This window comes from Odontesthes bonariensis, chromosome 15 (genome assembly GCF_027942865.1).
Source record: "Odontesthes bonariensis isolate fOdoBon6 chromosome 15, fOdoBon6.hap1, whole genome shotgun sequence".
Lineage (NCBI taxonomy): Eukaryota > Metazoa > Chordata > Actinopteri > Atheriniformes > Atherinopsidae > Odontesthes > Odontesthes bonariensis.
The window spans coordinates 18,335,182-18,359,401 of NC_134520.1; the positions used below are offsets into that span (position 1 = coordinate 18,335,182).

At 40.1% G+C, this 24,220-nt stretch overlaps 1 protein-coding gene across 7 annotated transcripts in view; it reads left to right on the forward strand.

The window, feature by feature from the left end:
* The window catches only part of elavl4 (ELAV like neuron-specific RNA binding protein 4), an 84,282-nt gene that overhangs the window by 55,178 nt on the left and 4,884 nt on the right, over positions 1–24,220 (forward strand). For 6 of the 7 annotated variants that reach the window (XM_075485320.1, XM_075485314.1, XM_075485319.1 and 3 more), the window contains 3 exons: positions 2,256–2,409; positions 16,177–16,402; positions 21,535–21,573. In XM_075485320.1, coding sequence (XP_075341435.1) covers positions 2,256–2,409; positions 16,177–16,402; positions 21,535–21,573 — 419 coding nt within the window. The remainder of the gene's footprint in view (positions 1–2,255; positions 2,410–16,176; positions 16,403–21,534; positions 21,574–24,220) is intronic. The other variant, XM_075485315.1, reaches the window with a different exon arrangement.

Sequence of the window (24,220 nt, forward strand, 5' to 3'; positions counted from 1 at the left end):
CCTACAATTGCACCACAGCCGAGCTAAGATTAGAAATGTTTGGATAAGCCAAAAAATGTCGCGAGTGTTTACTGATACCACACGGTATCTTCCAAACAGCATCATATCTGTTTGCTTTCTGATTTATTAGTTAATTAGAAAAAGACATTATCTCTTCTAAATTAGACTCGTTTGAATTGTTTTTGTGCTTGGCCTTGGTCTTTGATAGTAATTTTTCAAAGTAGCTTGAGCAATACTCTCCCTGTTTTAGCCGTAATCATTGGGTCTTTTCTGAAGCATGCAGATGCCATCTTGTGGCCAGGATGTTTGAAGAGAGTTTAGAGATTAAGAGTAACAATAAGCACATTTCAAGAATACCACAGAACAGAATTTCTAACTGTAGATCGGTGCTCAGCAGCCTACATGGAATACTAAATGAAAACAGGCATTTTTAGTGGTTGTTCAAAGATGGAAAAGGCTGAAGGTTGTTCACACAGTGTAGCATTCCGAGTTCACGGATTTTCGCTTTTACACTTTCATGACACAAGAGGTAGCCTCAAGTTGTTCCCGACTTAAAAGCGGTTCGTAATGATAGAAGACAACGCTGCATCTCTGTCTGACACTATCACTCTTTCACACTTCATGTCTCTCCTCCCACTACTTTCTTTCCTTGCTTTCTCTCTGCACAACAGACTGAAAAGCCAAAAGGTAACAAGGTACATTAAAAGGCAGTGCAGTAATTCTAAAATTAAGCTTGTCGTTCTTTCGTGTCACACCCTTCCTACGTTCTGCCACTACACTAGGCCCAGAGATTCACATTCTCTCGGGCGAAATGTCTCTCCGAAGTGTCTCTGACTCGGTTTTCACTGCTGCGGTTTCCTCCACCGTGACACCTTCGATTTTGTCAGCAATGGCTGCGATGCTGCCTTCCAACTGAGGTGTGAGGGGAAGCAGCATGCCAAAGGTGCGAGAAGCTCACAGTGACACGTATGCACACAGTCTAAGACACATTTATCCAGTGTGCGCTTGTGATTATTTTAATCTTCGCACTAAGTTTTTCTAACTTTTCCTGCACACAAGCACACACTTCTGTTTCACACATGCACCGCACTTGTACACAATACTGCTCACAGCTTGAGGAGGTGTTGATGGATTAGACATCTGGAGTTGGCTGACAAGGAGAGAAAATGAGGGAGAGCTGTACAGTGAAGAAAAGAGGAGCAAAAAAGAGGCAGACTCTGGAAAGGTTTAGTGAGGCAGCATGCAGGACGGAAGCAGACGGAAAATTGCCCGACAGCGAAAAGGGAGAGAGCTACAGAGAGGAAGACGGAGGAGCCGAGCAGATAGGCTGAAGAGGAAAATGTGTGAAAGAAAAGTGAGACATGGGGAAAGCCAGCTGTTCCCAATCCTGTTCTCTCACAAGCAGGATTTCCATGCCATTGCTCAAGGATACAACTGCATACGCACTATATTTGTCTGGTTAGAACCTTGTTCGATGACCTGGGTCTCCACTTGTCAGAGGTCATGAGAGTACTGGGAGAAAAAGCTACTTCAGTCAGCAGCAATGGTAAAGGCATTTACAAGTTTTCACTGCCAAAAAATTGTGTCTACAAATGAAGATTTTGTAGAAGTTCTGCAGTCAAGAGTAACTGATGGGAGCTGCAAAGCATAATCATTTGCTGCCATTTGCAACATTAGAGATAACATCCACGTGTTGAATCTTTAAGTAGAGGAATAAATGACTGGCTGATTTCTTTGAAAGTTGATTGCTGTTATGTTGACTTGATAGTCGAGGGGAAAGACATCTTGAAATTCAAGAAGAAAATAAAAAAAACTCTTACCTTTATCATTAAGCCAGGCTTTCACTGAGAATATTAAGTGGCTCTTTTGTCCCAATCCTGAGCTGTCTTTTGAAAGTGAAACACCTGTGGTTTCCACTAAGGGGGAAATTTTTCTCTGTGTCCCTGAGCAAGCAACTGGATGAGGCACAATGTGTAATCTCTCTAGTGTTCGAAACAGCTAAATCTTTTCCAAACAGTAATCCCCATGGCAAGGAAGAAAAATACAGTCTCATTTTCCTCCCTATGGATCAAATGATCCACGCCCTTTCTCATCTATAACACACACACACACACACACACACACACATGAAAGCCATGTAGGTTTAACACTATGATCTCTCGAGATTCTAGCCACCTATGATTGTAATGCTTGATAAGGACTGGAGCCTTGATTTATATGTTCAAGCTCTAAGACTATTTATTTTACCCTCCCAGGTGTCTTATGCACGACCCAGCTCAGCCTCTATTCGTGACGCCAATCTGTACGTGAGCGGCCTGCCCAAGACTATGACCCAGAAGGAGCTGGAGCAGCTCTTTTCCCAGTATGGCCGAATCATCACCTCCCGCATCCTCGTCGACCAGGTCACAGGTATCCATGGGGCAGGGTCTCCTTTATCCTGACACTTTGACACTGTCACATGTAATAAGTCAGATGCACATCGAACTGGGTCATTATGACTCTGCATTCTGTTTTTAAATATAAAAACAGTATCTCATCACTTCCACAAGTTATTGTCTTTTCTTTTTTTTAACAAAAGTTACCTTTCATGCTATATTCTTGAGATGCATTTATGGCACAGTTTGTCACATTTTTCATTTTTGGTTTGGTCATGATTAAAAAGAGGTACAGTATAAATAAAGCTGTAAAGAACTTGGATTGATATGGTAATATAAATGACCTCATTAATATTTTTCCATTCATTTTAACCATCGATGGGAAAATTGAATTAAAAACCCTCTGGCTGCAGATTCTAAGTGTCATGTTGAGGTCACACCAGTCAATCTGTAACGTTCGCACAAAAACAGAATTTCCTGAAGATGCCTCTTCCCATTTGTTGAGCCGAAGTTGCTGTGCTTTCTGAGATTAGCATGGCTATTTCAGGGTGTTGAGGACAAAAATTAGACTGGCTGAGAGCAAATTAATTAATTTGCTTGCTGCACTTCCATAAAAAAATGAGTAAAGAAAAGCAGGTGTGATTACAGATACTGACAGAGTCAATGCATCTGCAAAACCTCTGCATTAAAGACGCAGTACTAAGCTAATAAGTTGCTAAACATAGTTAAGACATTATTGGACAACTGTAAATATTCTTACATGTAGAAGACTTTAATCAATCCAGAAAAAAAAATCATAAATAGCAGAGCAAACCTGTTTTCCCATTACTACTCTAACATTTAAGTGTCTGTGAAATTGAATTGTGACGATATGATCATTCATTACACTGTAATTTTCAGGAATTAAGTGAAATCATTGTTAATTGAAATATGCAGAACTTATTCAGTAAGACTGAAGGTTCGTCTGATGCAGTGCATATGAGTGACACACTGTTAATTAAAGGGAAAGTGCACCCCTATATCATAAATACTTTTCCTCTGACCTATAGTTCAATTTTTACCTCGAGGTTGAAATGGTTTGAGTTCCCAACTTTTGTAAATATTGACTGGAACGTTGTCGGCCTTCTTTGACCACTTTGGTCTCAGCTCCCACTCCATCCATTCATAGAAATCTTCTGTTTCTGTTCTTTGAGTCAACTTGGCTAGCTTGCGGAGATAAGTTAGCATTTAACAATTAGGCCAGAGGACATGAATCTTTACTTCCAGTTGCTCTCCAGTGCAGACCTCTTTTCTTTGCTCAGTCATAGAGTTGATGCTTTTAATTTGATAGAAAAACAGATACATAAAACTGGTCACATTTTTTTTAAGAATCTTCTTGAATAACATTGCTTTTTCAAATGTTTTTTAGGCTGATTGACACCCATTCATCCTTACAGCTGTTATTTCCAAAACTAAACATGTCACACCAGAAGAAGAAAAATATATATATTTGGGAGTGAACTCTCCCTTCAAAATAATTTATTCCATTTATTTTTTTCACATGCGTGTCAAGATGTCAGCCAGTTTTGGAAAACATATTGATTTCACTCATGTCTTTCAACTCTAGTACTTTCTAAGCATTACCTAACGAGTCACTGAGTGACCCAAACAGGCAATTTTGCCATTGAAAAAACAATCATTACACAAGAGGCACAAAGCTGAAAAATTTACATGCTCAATTACACATTCCACTACATCCAAAACACAGAAATGAATCACATCAGCCCATTGTATTGCAGAAGAACCCCTCTAGCATGTCTCTTAGATCAATTTCAGTGGTTGTGTATGTGCCTGCAGGCTTCAACCTGCTCCAGCGTTATATGCAATGTGTACTGATGAAGCAGAGAAGGAGCAACATGCTGTAAGCCACACTCATTTGCTTAAGCAGTATAAATCACCGTTGGCAGTGAAGTGCACGACCGTCTGTACACACTGAGCAGAGGAAGAGAGAGGGAAAGAGGAGACAAAAGGGAAATGACGAGGAAGAGAGGGCGTAGACGAGCAGAGACGTGGAAAGAAGAGGAAATGAGGGGAGGCAGGATGTGAACAACGAGCTAAGGAGGATGGAAGCTGATGGTAAAGGTGGAAAAGATTCTCCATCCGGCTACATTTAGATGACATAGGCTAACCTCCTGCCTCTCTGTTTCACAGCCACATTCACATCTCAGATTTTTAGCTTATAGCTCAGGCTCACCAGAGGCAGTTCCAGTTACAGCAAGCCGAGGTTTTCAAGCATTCACAACACGTATGGCACACAAGAGCCTCAGCAATTCACTGTGTTCTTTCTTGACTGGCACAAGGTCAGTTTCGAGGTGAAGAATCATATGTCCAGATAAAACACAGCAACACACCCACCAGAAATGCTTAACTGAAGACATAGATGAAGTCTTTCATGCAGGTTCCTTTCTTATCCTCTGATTTAAAGCTGTCACTTTTATACTCTTACATGTCTCATTAAAAAGGCATCAGAGCAACTAAAATCTCTTTCCTGAATTCTAGTTACTGTCCACGCAGTGGCATTGCTTTACTCACAACAAGCAGATACTGGAGTGTACGTTACAAACCTGCTGTAATTACTTCTCACTATCTTTTTTTAAAATTATTATTATAATTTTTGTCTGGGAACAGGAAAAATAGATCGAGAAAGGACAAGACATTCTTAAATTAAGGGCAACTAATTAATTTTTAAAAAACAAGCTAAAGCCAATTTCCAATAGTAGCCTGTGTGCAATTTTATGATAATTGTCATAATTAATTAGTGATTAGTGATGTGCCCAACCACTTAAAAAAAAGGGGGTTTTAATTTTTTGGTCCAGTGAAAATGCAGAAACGCAACATAAGTTTGAAGAATATCCCATTCCTTTCCCTCTTTACATTGTTTCCCTAAATGACAACAACACTAGAGAAACTGAATTAAACCGAACACCATATCCGACTGCTTCCAAACATATAATGTTTGGAAAACCTGATGCTATTTTCTACAGAAATTGACATTAACATGGCTCTTTTTTTCCCCCGTATCATGTAGAAAACAGGAAGCAGGAACACAACCCCTGACAAAATAGGTATATTGGTCAGTACATACATAGTGCAGGAGATGTTTTTCAGCCTACTAACACCCTCATCCACACTAATTGCTATCCTAACGACTCCCCTGGCCACCTGCCACACACACATGCTGTATATGCGCACACACACAAACAAAGATAATGTGAGAGAGGGATGTTCTGCAAGGTGCCCCCAGAGGGCTGAGGATCAGCAGGAGAAATGTTAATGATTAATTAGATGTTAGAGTTACGGGTGATTAAAAACATGGAGGACTTTAGAGCGGCCCTGAGAGTAGTATGCTGGTATCATTGACTCATCTTTTTCTTCTCTCTGATACAGTACAGACAGAAGAAACACACCCACCCACACACTCACTACCATTAAGACAGAAATGGGCTGCAAATTAATACTCTCCTGCGACTCCTTGGACAGAACAAAAAATAGAAGAAGAGACCGAAAGAGAGAGAGAGTCACAAAGCAAGTTTGTGCTCCGTGTCACACTCATTTGGAGACATCAACAAATTGAGCTTATATCCGCATTGTCACAGTGACCATGTTGTAAAAGTAAAAAGAAATGTTCTTAAAACTTCTGTCTCCCTGGGTCTTCTCCCCGTATTTATTGAATAACAGATATAATCAGTGTCTAAAATCAAATTCCCTCTGATTGACTTTTCCTACCAACTAGTGGGCTGACTTGAATCACATTGAATGTTGAAATTGAATAGACTTTAGAGTGGATTGATGCACAGACAGAAATACATACTGACAGCAGTGTTTTGGAAATTTGTTGAAGTAATGGATGTTCTCCAGTGACCATTGGCAGATGGGCTGATGATCCACAGCTCCTGCTCTGCTAAATTGGGAACATGGAGTCTGTTCTCTAAATAACCTCTTCATCAACAGGATGCACCCTGCAGTCACTCTTCTGGTCGTGAACACAAGAAGCAACTTAAAAAAAACATGACTGTTGGCATCATTTACGGTCAGAGGCAGCTGAAACAAAATCCACTAAAACCGCCAAATTGCCCCAGAGACTCAGGGAGTGAACATAGCGTCGACTTGACAAGGGTATCTCTCCATCTCATCCTCACCCTCCTCCCTCCCTTCCTCTGCATATTGATTGCTTCTGAATGGATAAGCATATTCTTTCTCTTTATCAGTGCAGAGAGTGCCAGGTTCCCTCCCCGTCTCTCCCTCTAACCTTCAGGGACGGCAGCCAGAATGTGATTTTGTGTTCTTACAGCTGGTTTAGGCAATCCTCAATTTGAAACAGACATAATGTAAGAGACAGCTTTGAATCAATAGTTGGCTATCCCTTGTCCGTGCTCCCAGACCTGTGTTCACACAGAGGTCAATGCTTACCTGATCAATGACTGCAAATACCATTGATCCACAAGAATGACTTTTGCAAACAACAGCTCTAATGCGAAACTTAATTGCTGCTGAGTGTGTTTAAGAATTGACTGTGAAAAGGCTGATGTCACGTTGCCTAATGTGGGACGGAAGGTGTTAGTGAGAAAGATTCCCATGGAAACAAGTCGCAAGCATTCATCCTGTCATACAACTCATGATGGTGATTGCTACTGTTACCGATTAGTGTATTTTTATTTTTTTTAAATCAAAAGATTGTTGTTGTTTTTTTTGTTTCTTTTTCTGTATCCCATTGACATTGAATTGATTTACAGCCCTACATTCAAAGAACAGTGTCAATGTGAAGAATTGTAAATAGAAATAAAATGCACGGTGAAAACTCACTGTGTCTGCACACACAGTTTACGGCTCTCGCTCTAAAAGCCTACGGGGAAACAGGCTTTGCCTGGGGAGGCGCCTACACACCATGTCAGGCTTCACACACGGCCGCTTCTCTAGTGATGAGTGATATTTTGACATCTTCGATGTGTGGCTGACAATGAACTAAGTGCGACTGCCGCATCTTATGTAAATAGCCCATGATACAGAGTGAATTTTACAGAGTTGAAGAAGACTTTGGGGAAGAGCTGGAAGACAGAAATGAGGGTGAAGCTCACTGGTGTATTCATAGATCCCAACTCATTGCACGAAAAAGAAGTTGGGAGTCATGCCCCATGCAGTATTAAGGCCATGCAAGTTAACTTTTCAGGGAAGCAGGTGAGCTGTTAGGTGATCAGGAAATACTGAAGCAGGAATTTAAGGCTACACAGACGTTTATTCCTCATACCTTGAGTTCCCTTCACGTTGTGTGCAGAATTGCACTTACATTCGCGATTAAACATTGCACATAGTGAGTTCTAATATTGATTTTCTTCAAATTGATTTCTCCAAATGTTTCATTGTTTGCTGATCATGATCATTTAGATTTTATTCTAACCACATTTCATCCCTGAAGATGAGTAAACACAACTGTCTTGACAAGATATACCAGTAATTAAACTTTGGTTAATGACATTAAAGTTTGACCGTTGTTAGCCCAATTTTTGTCGTTTCAACAGTCTCCTCAGTTCATTTATTAGGTTGATGTAAACTGAATAACTTTCTGCCAGCTGAAACACATTAATCATAGCAGTACTTTCCCAATGTGAGGCTTTTAATCTATTTGCTCCGTTAAAGTGGTGACATGTTTTTTTGGCCCGGAATTGTACATACAATTGATAATAGGATTCAAATATTTTTAAGTTGTTGCATTCTTTCTTTATAAACATTTTGCACTCTGCCCAGAGTTATTTTGGCTCCGCCGTCGTGTCTTAAAATGTGGCAAACAATAACCATCCATGTCTGAAAGCTGTTCATTTACTTAATTATTACTTATTGCCTTGATATATGTAGGAGCTTGTCCAAGACAAGAAGCCACATTATTTGTGCATCATTTAATGCACAAACACGTAGAATTACAAATATGCTCTCATCAGCATACGACGTGCCTTTTAGAGCTGAAATTATCTTCATGGATGTATGGTCCAATTCTACTTGTCGTTTTCAAATGTTTCCACCAAACAGTTAAAAGATTAAATAGAATAGGATAACACCACTTTTGCCGGATAGCTTGGAAAGAAAGTCAGAAAGCACACAGCTATAGTCCCTGCCATGTGGTATTTTTAGATGAAAAGGGAGACAGGGCAGGAGAGATAAAAGCAGAACTGGATAAGAACAATAAGTGACTTCAATTTGGTTGTCTCCAGATTTGTGTTCAATTTAATTGGTTCAAGTTGTCGCCAGGAGGTTTTAACCGACCACTTTCATATCAAATGCATTTCTATCAGTCAATCAATCAACATATCTTAATTTGTGTTACACGTGTCAAATAGAATGAAAATCAATGTGCCTTAAGAAACGGATATAAAGACTGATCAAGACCAATAGACTCGAATAATTTATTGAATAGGACAACAATAAAATGTGGGTAGTTAAAACGATAAAAAAATGATCAGCTAGAATCATCAGTTAGAAAAAATGTGAAATATTGCACAAAATTGTTTGATCGTTGTAAAATAGTACAGGGCTAATAAATAAACCAGAAAATACTTATGAGCAGTTTAATACTGATAAAATGAAATGGAAAAAAAATAAAAGTTTAAAGATGATAAACCACAAAAACTAATAATACTAAAACCTTGAAGTCATAAGACACTATTTTTAGCTCCTCTTACATCCTCTGAAAGGCTGCTGCTGCTGTTTGGAGCAGACTGGCTGAAAGCAGTATTATTACATGTTTTTGTTCTGCAGTTTAAGGTGAAGACCCATACGATCTGCGGGGACTTATAAAATAAGGGCTCATCTGAGAGGTAGTCAAGTGTAGGCTGTAAAGTTCCTTATCCATTGTTAAGAAATCAAAATAAGTGTGATCGATTTTTAGATTTATTGTACTCTAGTTTTAAAAATTTGAAGTAGTCTCTGTGTTGCTCAGGGAGAGAAACGACCTCGTTTCTTTAGAAGATGACGACTTGAAATGAAAATCCGAGTCAAAAATCACCCCTTGATTTCGTCCTTCTTGGCATGGGTTGAGTCCTAGTCTATTTAGTTTTGGGGTCAGTTTCCTTCTCTGAGCCTTTGAACACATGATCACAGACTTTTGTGTCTTTATTTTACTGCAGCCTGAAGTTGGTTGCACATGATAGGGATATGGTACGTGCATGTGTGCAAACACTTTGATGTTTTTTAAGCTCCAGACTGAATGTACAGTCCTGCTGCCCCCTGTTCCAGATAGCTGGAACGTTTTGGTCATTTGAAGTGAGAGCTGTGCTACAAACCAAAGCAATTGTGAATCAGAAGCCATCAACAAAACCTCATACCGTGGATCTTAATCAGAATGAATTTGGGATTGGGAGTTTTGGTTGGTTCCTTATTGGTGATGCTGCAATGAATAGAAGCTCTGTGTAACACAGAGCTTGATATTTTTTGCCCTGTGTACAGAAATAGCAAAACAATACGTCTCCCAATGTTGGAGAAATGCCACTTTATTGCATTTCTTATTATGGTCCCTCTAGTGCCATGAAAATGAAGCGCTGGAGGTCTCCTGCATGGCTCTACTGTCTGATTGCTCATGGAGTGTTTTTCTGTTGGAAAAGACGTCTAAATGGTCCATAGATGTCTTGACAAAAATTGGGCTACATTTGGTAAAAAAAAATATAAATGTTGTAAATTTAGCCGTATATTTAGTCTAAGCTTTGTCAAAGATGTTGATTCAATGTTTGCATTTACCCCAGATTTCATTAGGATTGGCAATATAAACTTAAAATGCCCATTTGGGAAGCAAACTTCAGCTAACTTTGTGCTTCTCACAACTTACTGAGCTAAACAGCCACACAGGTAAGAAAAGCACAGGTATATTAGTGATAAATGGTAATATCTCATTTATATAATACTTGAAGTTGTAATTCTTTTTTCAACATAATTTCAGCATGATTTACAGCCTTCAGTTGTACATCTTACATATGTAAAGCTTATCGTGTGATAAATAGATTAGATAATAATGACTAAACTTATACAAAGGGATAAAAGTGGTCTAATCTGGCTCAGAGACGTATGGGTAAATGAGAGATTTGAATAGATGCAACATTGAAGGTGTGTCTTGTGCTCTGAGGGTTTTTAGTTTCCTATTGTTTAAAAAAAAACTTCTGACAGTATTCTGTACTTGTAGATTTCGGCTATAAAATATTTTCTCAAAGACAATTGCCACACCAGCATACAGTTACTATGCACTCTCCTCTCTTGACTTGAGTAATGACACTATTCTGTATCGCTGTTCTCTGCCGAGGAGCCGAGAACAGAACGGTCAAGGTAATACGAGCGGAGAGGTGCTTCCTCTAGATGGCATGAATCATAATATCATCTCATGTCTTTCTGCCCTTAGTTTTTTTCCCTGTAATCTTCAGTGTGCATTCTGCCTATGTGATAGCCGACACACATGCACCACGTACAGCTACGCACGTCAGTACATGCGTACGCACACACCAGACAGATGGTTGGAGCTTTGCTCTGACAGAGGCTAAAGCACAGGGCACCTCCACGCTTCAAAGTCTCTTTGCCTCTCCTCTCGCTGCTTTTTCAAATGCCATCTGTACTCAGGCACACTAACGCTACTTAAAACAAGGACATTGCATTTTCTTCTGCTTCTCATTAGGAGCCAACAGGAAGAGGAGTGCTTTCTCCCTCTACCATATCATAAATCCTTTAGAAGGGCAAGACTAATCATTTGATACAGTTGGCACGCTGCAGTTCCTTAAGTAAAAGATAAAAGGGTGTGATGAAGTAGCAGAATGCCAAAAAAACAACAAAAAAAAACAACAATTTGCTTATTCTGTACATGCCTGCATTAATCTACGTGCATGTATGGGCCTGCTTACAAGAATACAGTTAACTAGAAGAATGAAATTCTGTGTGTGTGTGTGTGTTTGAGAAAGTCAGAAAATGTGCGTGTTTCATTACCTGGCAACCAGTTTTCTCACCTCTCTTTTTTTCTGGGCTCTCTGAGGAGCAGTCATTTCTCTTTGTCAGTCAGTCAATGTTTGGAGAAATGATAGTGGGTTTTAGAGAAAGCATGGCTTTGTTTGGGAAGGAGCAAGCAAGAATAGTACGGTTTCCTTTCATCATCATTCTTTTACTGTCACCTCTTAACATTCTCCTCTATCACCTTCTCTCCTTTTCCTGACTTCCCATCTTCACTTTTTCCCTTTCTCCTCTTCTTTTCAGTCTTACTCATCCCCACCCCCCAGCACTTACATCTCATCCCCCATCCTCTCTCCTTGTGTTTCCCTGCCCCAGACTGAGGCGGCGTGTTATTAGTAAGGCAGCCAGTGTGCCTGTCGGTGTGTGTTAGAGAGAGATAAGCACAGGTAGAGTGTTATATAAGCCTCTGTTGATTACTGTGGAGAAGAGGGGGGGACCAGAAAAAGAGAGTGAGAAGGGGAGAGAGTGTGTGAGAAAGACAGATTGCTGTACCTTAGTAAGTACATTGTGCTCTAATGTCGTCTGTATGGCTGGCTGGTGCTTGATAAGTAGAACCAGGCTTCTGGGGCTGGTTGAAAGGACAGTTATTTGGTTGGACTTCTTAGAATGGCAACTTGCTTCATAGATTGGAAGTTTGTTTTTATTGCCTTAATTAAAATGGGAAAAACAACCCCCTTTTCAATGTTTATCACATTAATCTGTCATGACAGAATTGTAATTCAAAACCGGTCCAGAACAGTACACTGCTGTATTTTTTTTATTCATTTAAGCCAGTTAATTGAATGTATCATCAATTTATTGTAGAAAGATACTTGAAGGTCTTTCTTTTAAAAAACAACCCTTGAGTAGTTTGTTAACCTAAAGGTTCATGTGTCGGACTCGTTTTGAAGCATGTTCATTTTTGTAAGGCCCAGACCCTGAAACTGCTCTAGAGCCCCTGGAGGCTGAGATGCAACCGTTTACATCTTTGGTTCCTGCACCCACACCATCTTTCTTTTCAGTCTCATGACATTTTTGTGGGCTTCGACTACTTCATGTGCAGAGCTCACACAGAGATTTGTTTTTTTATGACAGAGGTGTTATATCCCACAGCTGTTGGTAGAGCCAAAGAGCAAAACTTCTTGTGGAGATTTTCCAGCTGGCATCAGATTTTCCATCCCAAGTAAAGTCTCTACATCTAGAGTTACATGCAAACTTTACAGCGAATAATTTGTGGCATTTGCCGACACTGACTGAGTTGAGTGAGAGTGCTTGCTTGTGAGAGTCGCTGCTGCATTTTCCTTTTTGCTGACCCTTTTGCCGTTTTTTTACTATAGTGGATACGTTTAGATTCACGTGGTATTGACATCAACACAACAATGATCATCAAAAGGCCTTGCCCGCTATTTCTGACAAGTAAAAAAAAAAAGTAATTCCCAGAGTGTACTTTTTGCATCACATTTTGCCTCATCTGTGCCATAGACACCTGCCTGCAGCTGTGTCTGCAGCATTTCAAGCTGTGAGGTTGTTTCTCCTGCACAAAAGCTCCTGCTGTGTAGTGGTAGTGTGAGCAACAATGGTAGTATAAGACTGGACCATTTGTCCCCATATTCTCCTGTTTTGTATCTTAGAAAACGGCTTGGTGCATGATGTGCATTAATCCATTTCAAAATATCCCCTGAAAATGCACATTTTACTGTCATTGCACTTCATTGAAGCTACAGAAAGTTATGGTAAATGTAGGAAACTTCAAGCTTTGCAGACAAATTACAAAAAAAGCAAATCAGTCCGAAACCTCTCAGGTAATTTTGATCTTTTTAAAGGCACTTTTTAAAGGCACTTTTTAAAGGCACTTTAAAAAAGCCGCAAACTCTTGTTCCCCTCCACACATTTGAATAGGCTCACAATTAATAGCAGCAATAAAACTTGTGATGTAGCACTCAGTGATCCTAAGCTCCATAATAGCGCTCCTCTGTTGATCTTATCATATCAATCCCACCTCAAACTACTAAAAATGGACCAATTATTTATTCATTTTAAGTCTCAATCTCTCCCCCTTCCACTTCCTGTGTTTTCAAAATCTGCATTGTGAGGAGAAATAACCTCGGCTTTAGAAACCTGCATGAAAATGGCAAGACTTCAGAATTCTTTTTTTTGGTGAAGAATACATTAACATCATTTGCCGTCTAAAAGAGAGCAGTTTGACAAAGCAGGTTCCACTCACCTACTACTTCAGATCGTCGTGGACATATCTAGTCCTCTTTCCACACTTCACTCTTAATAGCACCCTTTCAAGTCGCCACAGAAGCGCATGTGTGTTTGTGTGTGTGTGTGTGTGTTTGTTCCGGGCCTTCATCTGTATGCCAAGCGTTTGTCTGGAGGCCCTCCAGCAAAAACCAGCTTAGGAAGAGCTCAAGGCCAAACAAGTGTGAGGATTAAAGGACGAAATAGAGTCCTCTCTTCTCCTCTCTCGTCGCGGTGCAGCAAGTGAGTGAGCAGCGCTCTCCACTCCCATAACGACCACTGAGATGCTCTTGACCAAGGCTTTTGTTTTCCAAGTGTCGTTCAGCAGTAGACTGTTGTAAAATTTGGCTGATTCCAAATATCAAGCTGAAGCATGGTGCTGGTGAAGTTTTAATGCTTATTCTAATAAGCGAAAAATCTTCATTGCCAAAAACACTTTATGATTATAGCTCCAAAACTGCTCCAGAGACACGGCAATGACCCTAATTTTACCTCCGATACTGCACATGGATGACAAACACTGTAATAAATTAAAAACCAAGTCAGAACAGCAGCAGTTGTTGTTCGCACTGTGTAGATCCCATTAGAATTGTTATTTTTCTGCCTCTGACATGCTAATTAAAATATACAGGTACAGAGTTGGCACAAAAGGAAGTATGGGAGGGAACATTTTGAAAGCCTGTCAGAGGAGAGGCAGTTAGAAGAAAAAAAAGAAATGAAACAGAATAATTTACAGTAAGAGTTAATGAGACCATCTAACAGGTGGAAGGAAAAGCTGTTGTTCAGGACTGGGCACAGCAATGTGGTCAGTAAAGACTCTGAGATAAAACATTTGTGTCTGAGCTTCTAGGCCAAATCCTTTGGGATTTATCACCTAATATACCTAGAGATTGATGCTTTCCTTTTTTTCTTTTTGTATACACAAACAAATTATGCAAGAGAAGTAATACAAACAGCAAATTAGTTTAGCACCTTCTAATTCTCCCTTAAGTTGTGCTTGTGGTGCTGCTACATGAGGATACTGATCAACACAATTTAAGTAATTGAGGGCCTTTTGCAGTCTTGACAGCTAAGTAACTGCTCCCAGCAGAGTATTTGAAAGAGGCGAGAAAATTTGAGAAAATTGCTGAAAAAGTGCAAATGAGCTACTTAGTCCAACTAAGTAGAGGAAAAGGGGAACAACTGCTGCATTGTTAACAGTATTTCTGAAATTTAATCTAAAACTAATTTCATGTTGATGTTTTAAAAAGAACCTCAAGTTCAAGGGAAAAGATTCAATTTTGTTATCTTAACAATATTTTCCTTGTAAACATCAGAACAGGAATAAAAAATAAGTGCTCCAAAACAAGCTCTTTATATCTGAAGATGCCATGGTTCTTCATTAGTTGAGGCCATATGTTGCACATCTCTGTTTCTACAGAAACTCAGAAAGGACTAACTGAACACTGGCTATAGAGTGGGCTTTTCATAAACCCCAAACTATAATGACCATTTACGACAAGATTTATCAGAAGATGATATGTTGGCAATTAATGATCTGCTTTCAAAGAGTGTCTTTTTTTTTATTATGCAGCTTAGCTGGAAAGTAAATAACCCTGTGGTGCCTGTATCCCACTGAGAAAGAACAAAAGAGGGAGTGAGATGGTCAAGGTGTTTCTCTGAATAAGAATCCAGTGAGGCGAGTATCATGAGACAAGCCAACAGGAAGAGTATATAAGAAAGAACTGGGTAGAAGATGGCACGTACAAAAATGTGGAATAACAATAAGGAGGGCTTTTTAAGTGTGAGAAAGAGCTTGCACACAATGATGCTCAAACACAGCATTCCCTTCTTTCTTACTGCCTCTCTTTTATTCAGCCTCAGTCACACAGACATGCTTGTGTGCACACAGTATTATGTAAATAGTCTCTTCGGCAGAGTGCTGCTGTCACTGAGCGAGCATCCTCTGGGCCATCTAGGCAGCCTCATTAAAACAAGGCGCAGCATTCATTAACGGATACAAGTGTGCATGTACATTTGTACACATGTGCACACGCATACATACATATACAGTCAATAACACACACCGAGCGTTCACGGACACCAATAAAGGACCTCCTAGGAAGCGCACTTCTAAATGTTCCTCTTAGGTGGCAGTCAAAAAAATGTCTCCAAGGAAACGGCTAAAATGTCACTGAGAACAATGCAAGAAGAGCGTGTGGACACTGACTGCAGCGAGCATGAGAAAATAATGGACTATGTGTCTTTAAACTGAGGAATTTGTCTTTAACTCGTGTGTCTTTTGTCCTTTGTCTCTCTTCTGTCTCATCATTTATTTTTTCCATTTTGAAGCACATCGTCTCCTTCAATTTGTTTTGGTAAACTATTAAAAAAATCTAAATGAGTTCCTTCACAGCCAACAACACTGTGGAAGAAGCCTCCTGCCATGTCTTCCTCCATAGGAGACCAGTTTTTGCAGTTGTTGTACATGGAAAGCGCAGAAATAAATGTTTAGAATTCTAAATTTTTCTAATGTAAACCTGTAAAGTAAAAGGGGCCCCTGTTTGTTTGTGATCTGCTGGCCCCGCAGGTGGCTCCCGAGGTGTGGGCTTCATCCGCTTTGATAAGAGGATAGAGGCTGAAGAGGCCATCAAGGGCCTGAATGGCCAGAAGCCATCAGGTGCTGCCGAGCCCATCACGGTCAAGTTTGCCAACAACCCCAGCCAGAAGACCAGCCAAGCCCTTCTGTCACAACTCTACCAGTCTCCCAATCGCCGATACCCAGGCCCCCTTCACCACCAGGCTCAGAGGTTCAGGTGAGTACAGCAGCAGGAAATGAAAGAGACAGGACAGGTCAGGTAAAGGCTTGAGGAAGTGCAGTCACAGCAGATGTAAATCACATATTATTGTAAAGGTGTGTGTGTAAAACAAAGTTTCCAAACATCAGAGGCAGTAAACGCTCTTCTCGTGATGTCTTTGAACCCACCAAAAGTCCCAGATAAAGTGGTTTGAAAGGTCCACTGTTCAGTAGTTTTGAAAGCAGTCCTGTTCACATTGTCTTTGAACAGCCAGGCTGAGCAGCTTCATTTTTTGTTCCAAAGTTGTGAAATGAGGAGTCCTCTTAGGGAGCCCTGGTTCTGAAAGCAATAATTTCTCTCAGTCTGCCTCTTATAGACCATAACAATGTCAAATTGGAGCAATTCTAAGGATGGAGAGACTTTTCTTGTTGATTCAGCTGTTTTTCTACAACAGTTGCTTTAGACTTAGTTTAAATGGAAATCCCAAACCTGACTACACAAACAAAAATGAGCTGTAAGTATAGTTCCCATGAAGCTCTTTGTTAGTAATTACTGAAAGTGCTTATGTTTTGTGCACGTCTAAAGTTCCTGTATTTTGTTCCTAAATGCATAAAGAAACCTTTTCAATGCTCCTTAGCAACTAACCCTAACCCTTATCTCGAAGCCTCCTAAGTTTTTTTGTTAATTGACACTGAGGACATAATTCAGAGTAAAAATTAAAGAGAATTCAGGGAGGATTATATGATGTTTGGAACCAGGGGCTCCTCCTCATTTTCACCTCTTTTCCACACATATTTTAAAGTTAGAAAATGAAGCAAAAAGTGGTAACACAATGCGAATAACAGAAAAACTGGAGTAATTTCTGCCACCTGCAACAAAGATTGGAAATCTCCTCTTTAATTTGGTTAGCTTCTGTAATAATAGTGGAAACCTAATGCATATTTACTAGAATATGTAACAAACTGAAGTAGGATGTGCATCGTATCATATTGCGAACTTGTGAGAAATGTGAAATGTTATGTCGAGTGGTAAAAAAAATATGAAAACAGTTGATTAGTTTCAAACTTCACAGCAATTATTCTCGGTCAACATCTCTGCTCTAAACAACAAGCCTGATTTGGAAAACATTTGCACCAAATGCAATTTATAGATCGTTCAAACAGAGGATGTAACGCCTACACGCAGAGACCATGACTCATCGCATTGTCTGTGTTACAATAGTGAGGCACCTTTTTCTCCTGTGAACAGCCATTTTGCCAAATACGTCCTCTGTTTGAACAGCAGCTGTGAGCTCTGCACCTGGCGCAGGTGTCAAATAAACCAGTGAGTGCTCTGGGTGGGTCTGCCCAGATAAGAGAGGAGCTGTTCATAAGAGACTGTGGGGTTCTGTCGTCCACAACTATGCATGTCCCCTCATTTCATTTCACTGCCATCATGTAGATAGTTCTCAGTATATTCTCTGGGAGGCCTGAGCAAAAAAAACAACAACAACAAACATTTATTTTAAAGCCAAAATCCAGACATGGTCTTACTGATAATTGGCAAAAGTGAATCACTAATATAAATGTACAATTTTCTTATTTCAATTACAGAATCTACTGTTAAACCTCCACAAGTCCCTGCAATCCAGGCTGACATCATTTAATGTCCTTAACAATGTTTCAGTCCAACTGATCGACATTTCAAGCTGTCTTCATTTCTAACAGATGTTTTTTGCGCAGGTTGACAGCAAGCCATCACTGAACATTATATATACAGTTGAAAGTTGATGTACTGTATATATGACATCATACACAGTAATTTTCTGTCTCTCAATGATGACACAAGCAGTCCCTTTTTTTATCTTAAATGTCACACGACACCTCAAGATAGTTATGGTGTCCTTGACACATGTACATTTCATGATCTACCAAACTATGTCAGAAGCAGGTGCTTGTATATTATACTTCATCATCAGATCCAACCAGATTTTTTCAGAATTGGACACAAAATATGTGCTTATGTAATTTACTCTCTCTTTCAATAACACTAAGCCAGTCGTGCTGTTTACTCTCCATCAAAGTCAGAGCTTGGAAGGTATTTTTCTTCTGGAGCGGCTTCCCTGGTGTGACACCTGAGCGATGTAGCGTGGCTGTGTGTCTGTGATACGCCAAGCCAATTTACAGGCTCCGCAGGAGAGCTGTCGCTTCTCATCACAACTCACAACCACAGGACACTTCCTTGCTGTGTCCCTGTGCTCGTGCTCTCTGCTCCCAAGCCCCTTACTGAAACCTCAACACTTTAGAAGTTATAAATGTGCTAGATGTGCACTCCTTCCCATATTTTTTTTCTACCAAATTTTTAAAGGGCAACATTGCAAAAGAAGTTCGGGGTGCTTTGCTGCATTTATCTCCTTGGAGACCATTTTTCCTTTTAAAGTTAGACATACTTTATATACAGCAACATTAGTATGTTTCAATGTTAAGATACAGCTAATAAACTATTAATGAATGTAGTCTGTAAAATGGATACTTGTTTCACATCCTACTTTTAAAGTCAGTCCCCCTTAAAAAAAAAGAAAAAAGAAGAAACAATAATAAGCTCTGGACAGAATAGAGTATAATATGCTGCAATTATACGTACGTATATACCTGTGCTTTGTGACCACAAATGCCTGCTGTAACTCACGTTATTCTATAATGTGCTTCTATGGTCCCTCTCCAAGACAGCAAAAATAATCAACCTGAACACAATACACCAAACCCTGGATCCTGGCTTGTTTCCTATCCTCAGTTGTTAACTAATGGTAGTAATTAGCAAATTAGCCTTATTATATTCCAGGGCAGGAGCCAATTTTAATTGCACAGATTTTTGTTTTAAAAAAAAGCGTCCATTCCTCCATTTGTGTGTATTGATGGAAAGCACAAAGGCCTATTGTTTATATACGGGGCTTGGAGAGGCAATAAGAAGAGCTGGCAGAGTGTTTGCGTGGTGAGCTTGCATCAGTGTGCGTCTGTACATGTGATAGAGAAAGGCAGGGAGAGAGTGTGAGCAGCAGGTTATGTTGTGGCCCGATGGCCCGGCGGCCGGCAGATGTCTTGATGCTCCCGGGCCTGGAGAGCCTCTCCTATGAGCTTCCTCTCCAATTGACTCATTTACCCACAAAACAGACTCTGTTCCCTGCCCACGTAATGGGCTAATTACTGTTTTAATGATTCCAAAGATCCTTCTCTCCACTAGAGTTCATTGTTTTCGGGCTGCTTTTATACTTCTTGGTAGTTTTAAGTGAGAGTCTGCACAGTCTGATCCCAGATATAACTACAAGTAGGACTGTGAATTCCTCAGAAATTTCATGTAAACTTAGAAGTCTTATTTTAATACATTTTAAACACTACATTTTAGATTCATTTGATGTACAGAGGTAACTCATGAGCCAGTGCGGAAAGACTACTTTAAAACATGAGGGATAACGACACATCTCAGTTCTGCTTCATGAGATATAGATTTCTGCTGGATTTCTAATTTATGAGGTACTTTATTGCAATATGGGAACATTCCGATGTTAAATTGCCCCTAATTAGATTACCAATTTGTTACCACTGACAAACAACAGATATTTAATTTAAAATGATTAATACAAATGGCATTATGAATATTAGTATTTTGCAAAAATCAAGTAAACAATATAGGCTTTTTCATAGTAGAATAGACGCTGTGCTCTCGGTATGTAGGTTAATACTTTTCAGTTTGTCAGATCACTAGTTCTGTTGGTTGTCACTGCAGCCAATTCAATGCAAGCTCAAAGATTACATGACCGACTGTGACTGTGTCGTCTCAGGAAGTCTACCTGGTCATGGCTGCTCCATTCTTTCCGGTGGACCCAGTTGTGATCGGTTGGTGGTTTGGAAAAACACAGTCAAGATGTGTGAGTGCGCTACTAAGAAAGCAAAGGCATTTTCGACTGCAAGGGACAAAGAGAAACAGCCCTGATAGTCGAGTTGAAGTCAGAGAGTTTGTTGTGTTTTCAAGAGGAACGAGGCGTCGCTGGCCAGCTGTTGCTCAATAAGCCGTGGCCTCTGTCCATTAGGCCAGAGGAGTTAATAAGACATGAGACAGGCCAGACCCAAGTGAGGAATGAAGGTCATTGAGTCACCAAGCAGACTGCATTCATCCATGAGGGCCAACATTTCATACAGCCCACAGGTTTCTGAGGCCCAGCACACAGACACAAACTGTAATTTACCCTGGCTAACTGCAATGGCTGTAGCTCGCAGGCTGAAATTATTCTGAAACCAGAACATCTCCCAAAAGCTAACCCTTTTAGACAGAGGACACCCTCTGACTACCACTCAGCCGTTCCACCTGACCCGTTAGCACTTAACAGGTTGACCTCATCCACAAAGACAGGCGTTCACGATTTCATGGCCAGTTTAACATTCAGTTGTGTTTTTGTTGTCCCACCACATAGAAAACCCACTAATCATCATCACTTCTCTCACTCACCATTATTCAAATTCCAAACCATTACACTGACAGAACTCTGGATCATTTCCTGTCATCTCAGGTGTTCTCTCAGTTGAGTTAACACCAAAATTAAAGACCATAGATTATGAAAAGAAATGTTCATTTACCATAAACCATCAGTGTGGTGGCATAAATTGTATGGATAACCACATGCAATTTTCTGCACATAAAATAATTATTTACAGTTGTGTGGCATTGTGGCTGGACTGCCAGGCTAATCAAGCCTGGTACAATGCTATGCTCACACCCTGCCGGCCATTAGTGCTCCGTATGCAACTGAAAAGCTAAAGTGTGACCAGGCTGCAGTCTTTTCTAACTGTAAACTGGTTGCACCTACAGTAGTGTCAGTGTTCCTGAAACACTTTGCCCTGGCAATAGCAAGTGCAGGGTGGTATGCTAGAGCATATGACATATAGCTCAGGGAGCAACCAAGCAAGTGCAGACCATACTGATTGTACTGTAGATTCATTAACTTATGATAGCATTTTCTGGTGGGGCTCCTCAGTGTAATGGACCAACTGTAGATGGGTTTGTTTGTTCTTGAGTGAGCAGGACCATGCAGTTCCTATAGGGACTTAACATTAGTTCCATTGAGTGAGTCGACCATCTGCCCGCCATTAACCCCAGAACCCTCCTTCTCTTTACAGGCTGGACAATTTGCTTAATATGGCCTATGGCGTAAAGAGGTAATTAAAAACTTCACCCAATGCCAGATGTCCATGTTGACTCAATAATTTTTCAGTATCCTTTTTTTCAGTTCTTTTTTTTTTTCTTCTTTAGTTTATGTTTGTATTTTTGCAGTCACTTTGAGTTTAACAGTTTGTTTAAGGTCGACTTCATTATTGGTTCTTTAATTTGTTTTTTTCCTCGTCAGCTTCAGTTGGCTTTCAAACCCTCCCAACCACTTAAGGTGTTAAAAAAAAACAGTCTTTGTTTTCAGTGGTGATGAATTTGCTTTGTTTTGATTATGACAAGTGCTGTTGTTGTTTGGATTGGTTTGGGTTGTTTCTGTGTACTGAACAGATTTTGTTCTCTGGTGTAAGATTTCTAATTTCTCGGTGTGTGCTTTTATTTATTTATTTATTTTCTATGGGATTCAGGTTCTCCTACCTTGTCACTCTACAGCTGTTTGGGAACAGTCTGCTATAAAGAACAAATTTGTAATTGCTCATTGTGATTTTCTGGAGTTCCTCTCTTAATCATTTAAATTTAACACTTTGTAGGACAACCGTTTTGTATGTAAACAATTGTTTGTGTGATCTATATTTGCACTGTGTAAGCCATGACAAAACTGCATATATCTTATACACGCTTAATATCTAGGCAGTGCTTAAACAGAAAAAGAAGCGAGATAAGTTTGGATGAACCTGGATCCCTGCTGGAAACAGGACATGCTGTTTCACTGCAGACAGCTCAAGCTTTGCTCTTCTCAATTTACTTCCTTTTTTGCCTCCATTTTTTATTTTGCTGTCTCGCTACCATAGGTGTTGCGTAACTCGAAACTGCAGCCACTATGGTGATAGATGGCGTCTGACGGTGGGCTCTTGCATGTTGAAAGCACAGGGGACACCATCAATCAGTCAGCTGAGCAACTCAATGTTTTAGCTCAAGCAATGTTCTCTTGCCAAGTTCGCCGGAAAAAAAAAAACTGTGATTTTTGTCAAACATCCCTTAAGAATCTTATTAAAGAATAACACAGTATTGATGAATATGCAATGTTGTATTTACAGCATTGTCCTGTAGCGAGTACTTTTGCCTCACATTGATTTTCTAAAAGTGAAAACAGTTTGATTGAGCTGTCCTGATTAAATCACATGTCTTGAAGTTAGAAGTGTTTCTCAATGAGATTAATATTTGAAAGCAAGGAGAAGAAAAGGGGTTAAAACCTGGAAATGGTTGAGCTCCAGAAAGGACAGAATAGATATATCTGGTCAGCTACACTGTTGCTATGCAACCTCTAGTCTTGTCTGTAACAGTGGTTAGTGTTTTTGGTCCCGCTCTGATGGGTACACTTGAATACACTTTTTTTTTTTTACCCGCGCACACACGCACACACACTCACGGGCATGCAGGCTCACTCATTTCGACATCCTCACAGCTACAGTGTTAGCTAACCTTCGAGCTGTCACCCACCCCACACACTCAGGAACCTCACATCTTCCAACTTTTGTTTATCTTGGAGAAAATATGAAAATAACCTCAACAACAGATTGAGGCCAAGTCATTTTCTATTGCAAAATAGTCTGCTGTTACAGAGTCCTGTGGGGAAAATAAAACAAATGGGATGTATTTCATTATTATAGATTTATAATTAAGATGTTTTTCATCTCATCTGGATCATGCAGAGAGATTGATACTGATATAATGTCTTTATCTTATACATCTACGATATCTAACACATCATAAAACTCCACTTGGGGCTCAAAGCTTGAGTCAACCCCCCTGGAAGATTGTATTAGAATTCAAAACAACCACAAAGGCCAGAGGCAGACTCTGCATGACCAAAGTCATGCAGGAAGGTCGTAGTGATTGCAGACCATATATAGTCACTACAGAGAGAAGGCTTGAGGCCCTAAGGAGCAAGCAGCGCTATCGATCAGTGCCACGAGCTCTGGAATAGATCAGACCAGAACGCCCTGCAGGAGGGGGAGGAATACACTTTGTACCTTAATGCCACTGGGCTGTAAAGTGCTTCCATTTTCCATTTAGTTTCTCCCCATTCCCTCCCTCCTTTTCCTTAAGAAAGCAGCCTTCTCTGAGACAGCTGCAGCTAAGCGGAAATCTCAATTAAAGTACTCCCAATAATGCCTATAGTAATTTCAAGGAGAGAGGTATCATAAGAAATGAACCTTTTTATCTCATTTACCTTTTATTTAAAAGTGGTGGGACTCCCCCCCCCCCCTTTTCCTTTGAGCGGAAAGGCAATTAAGTGAAGTCAACTGAGGATTCAAATCTCTTGCATCACAAGAAAAAGGAGAAGATTATGAGGCGAATGAGGACAGATTTAGCAGGCTGGTGCATGATCTTTGATGAAATTCTAGCAACAGTTTTGTTCAACAACTTCCTACAATTTAGCAGAGAAAGGAGCCACTCGAGGACACAAAGAGAGAACCTTCATCTGCATCTTCTTCAGCAGAGGCGTAGCTCAGAGCAGGCAGCACTGCCGTAAGTCCTGACAGGAGACCTTTCAGAGCTGAGGAGCTCTGGGAGGATTTAGAGTCAGCTTTGCAGACACACTACAAATTTGTGCATTTAGGCATTAACATTACGCATATGTACAGTACATCCTGATTTATCTGAATTAGTGAGGTTCGGTTTGGAGATCAGTGTCTT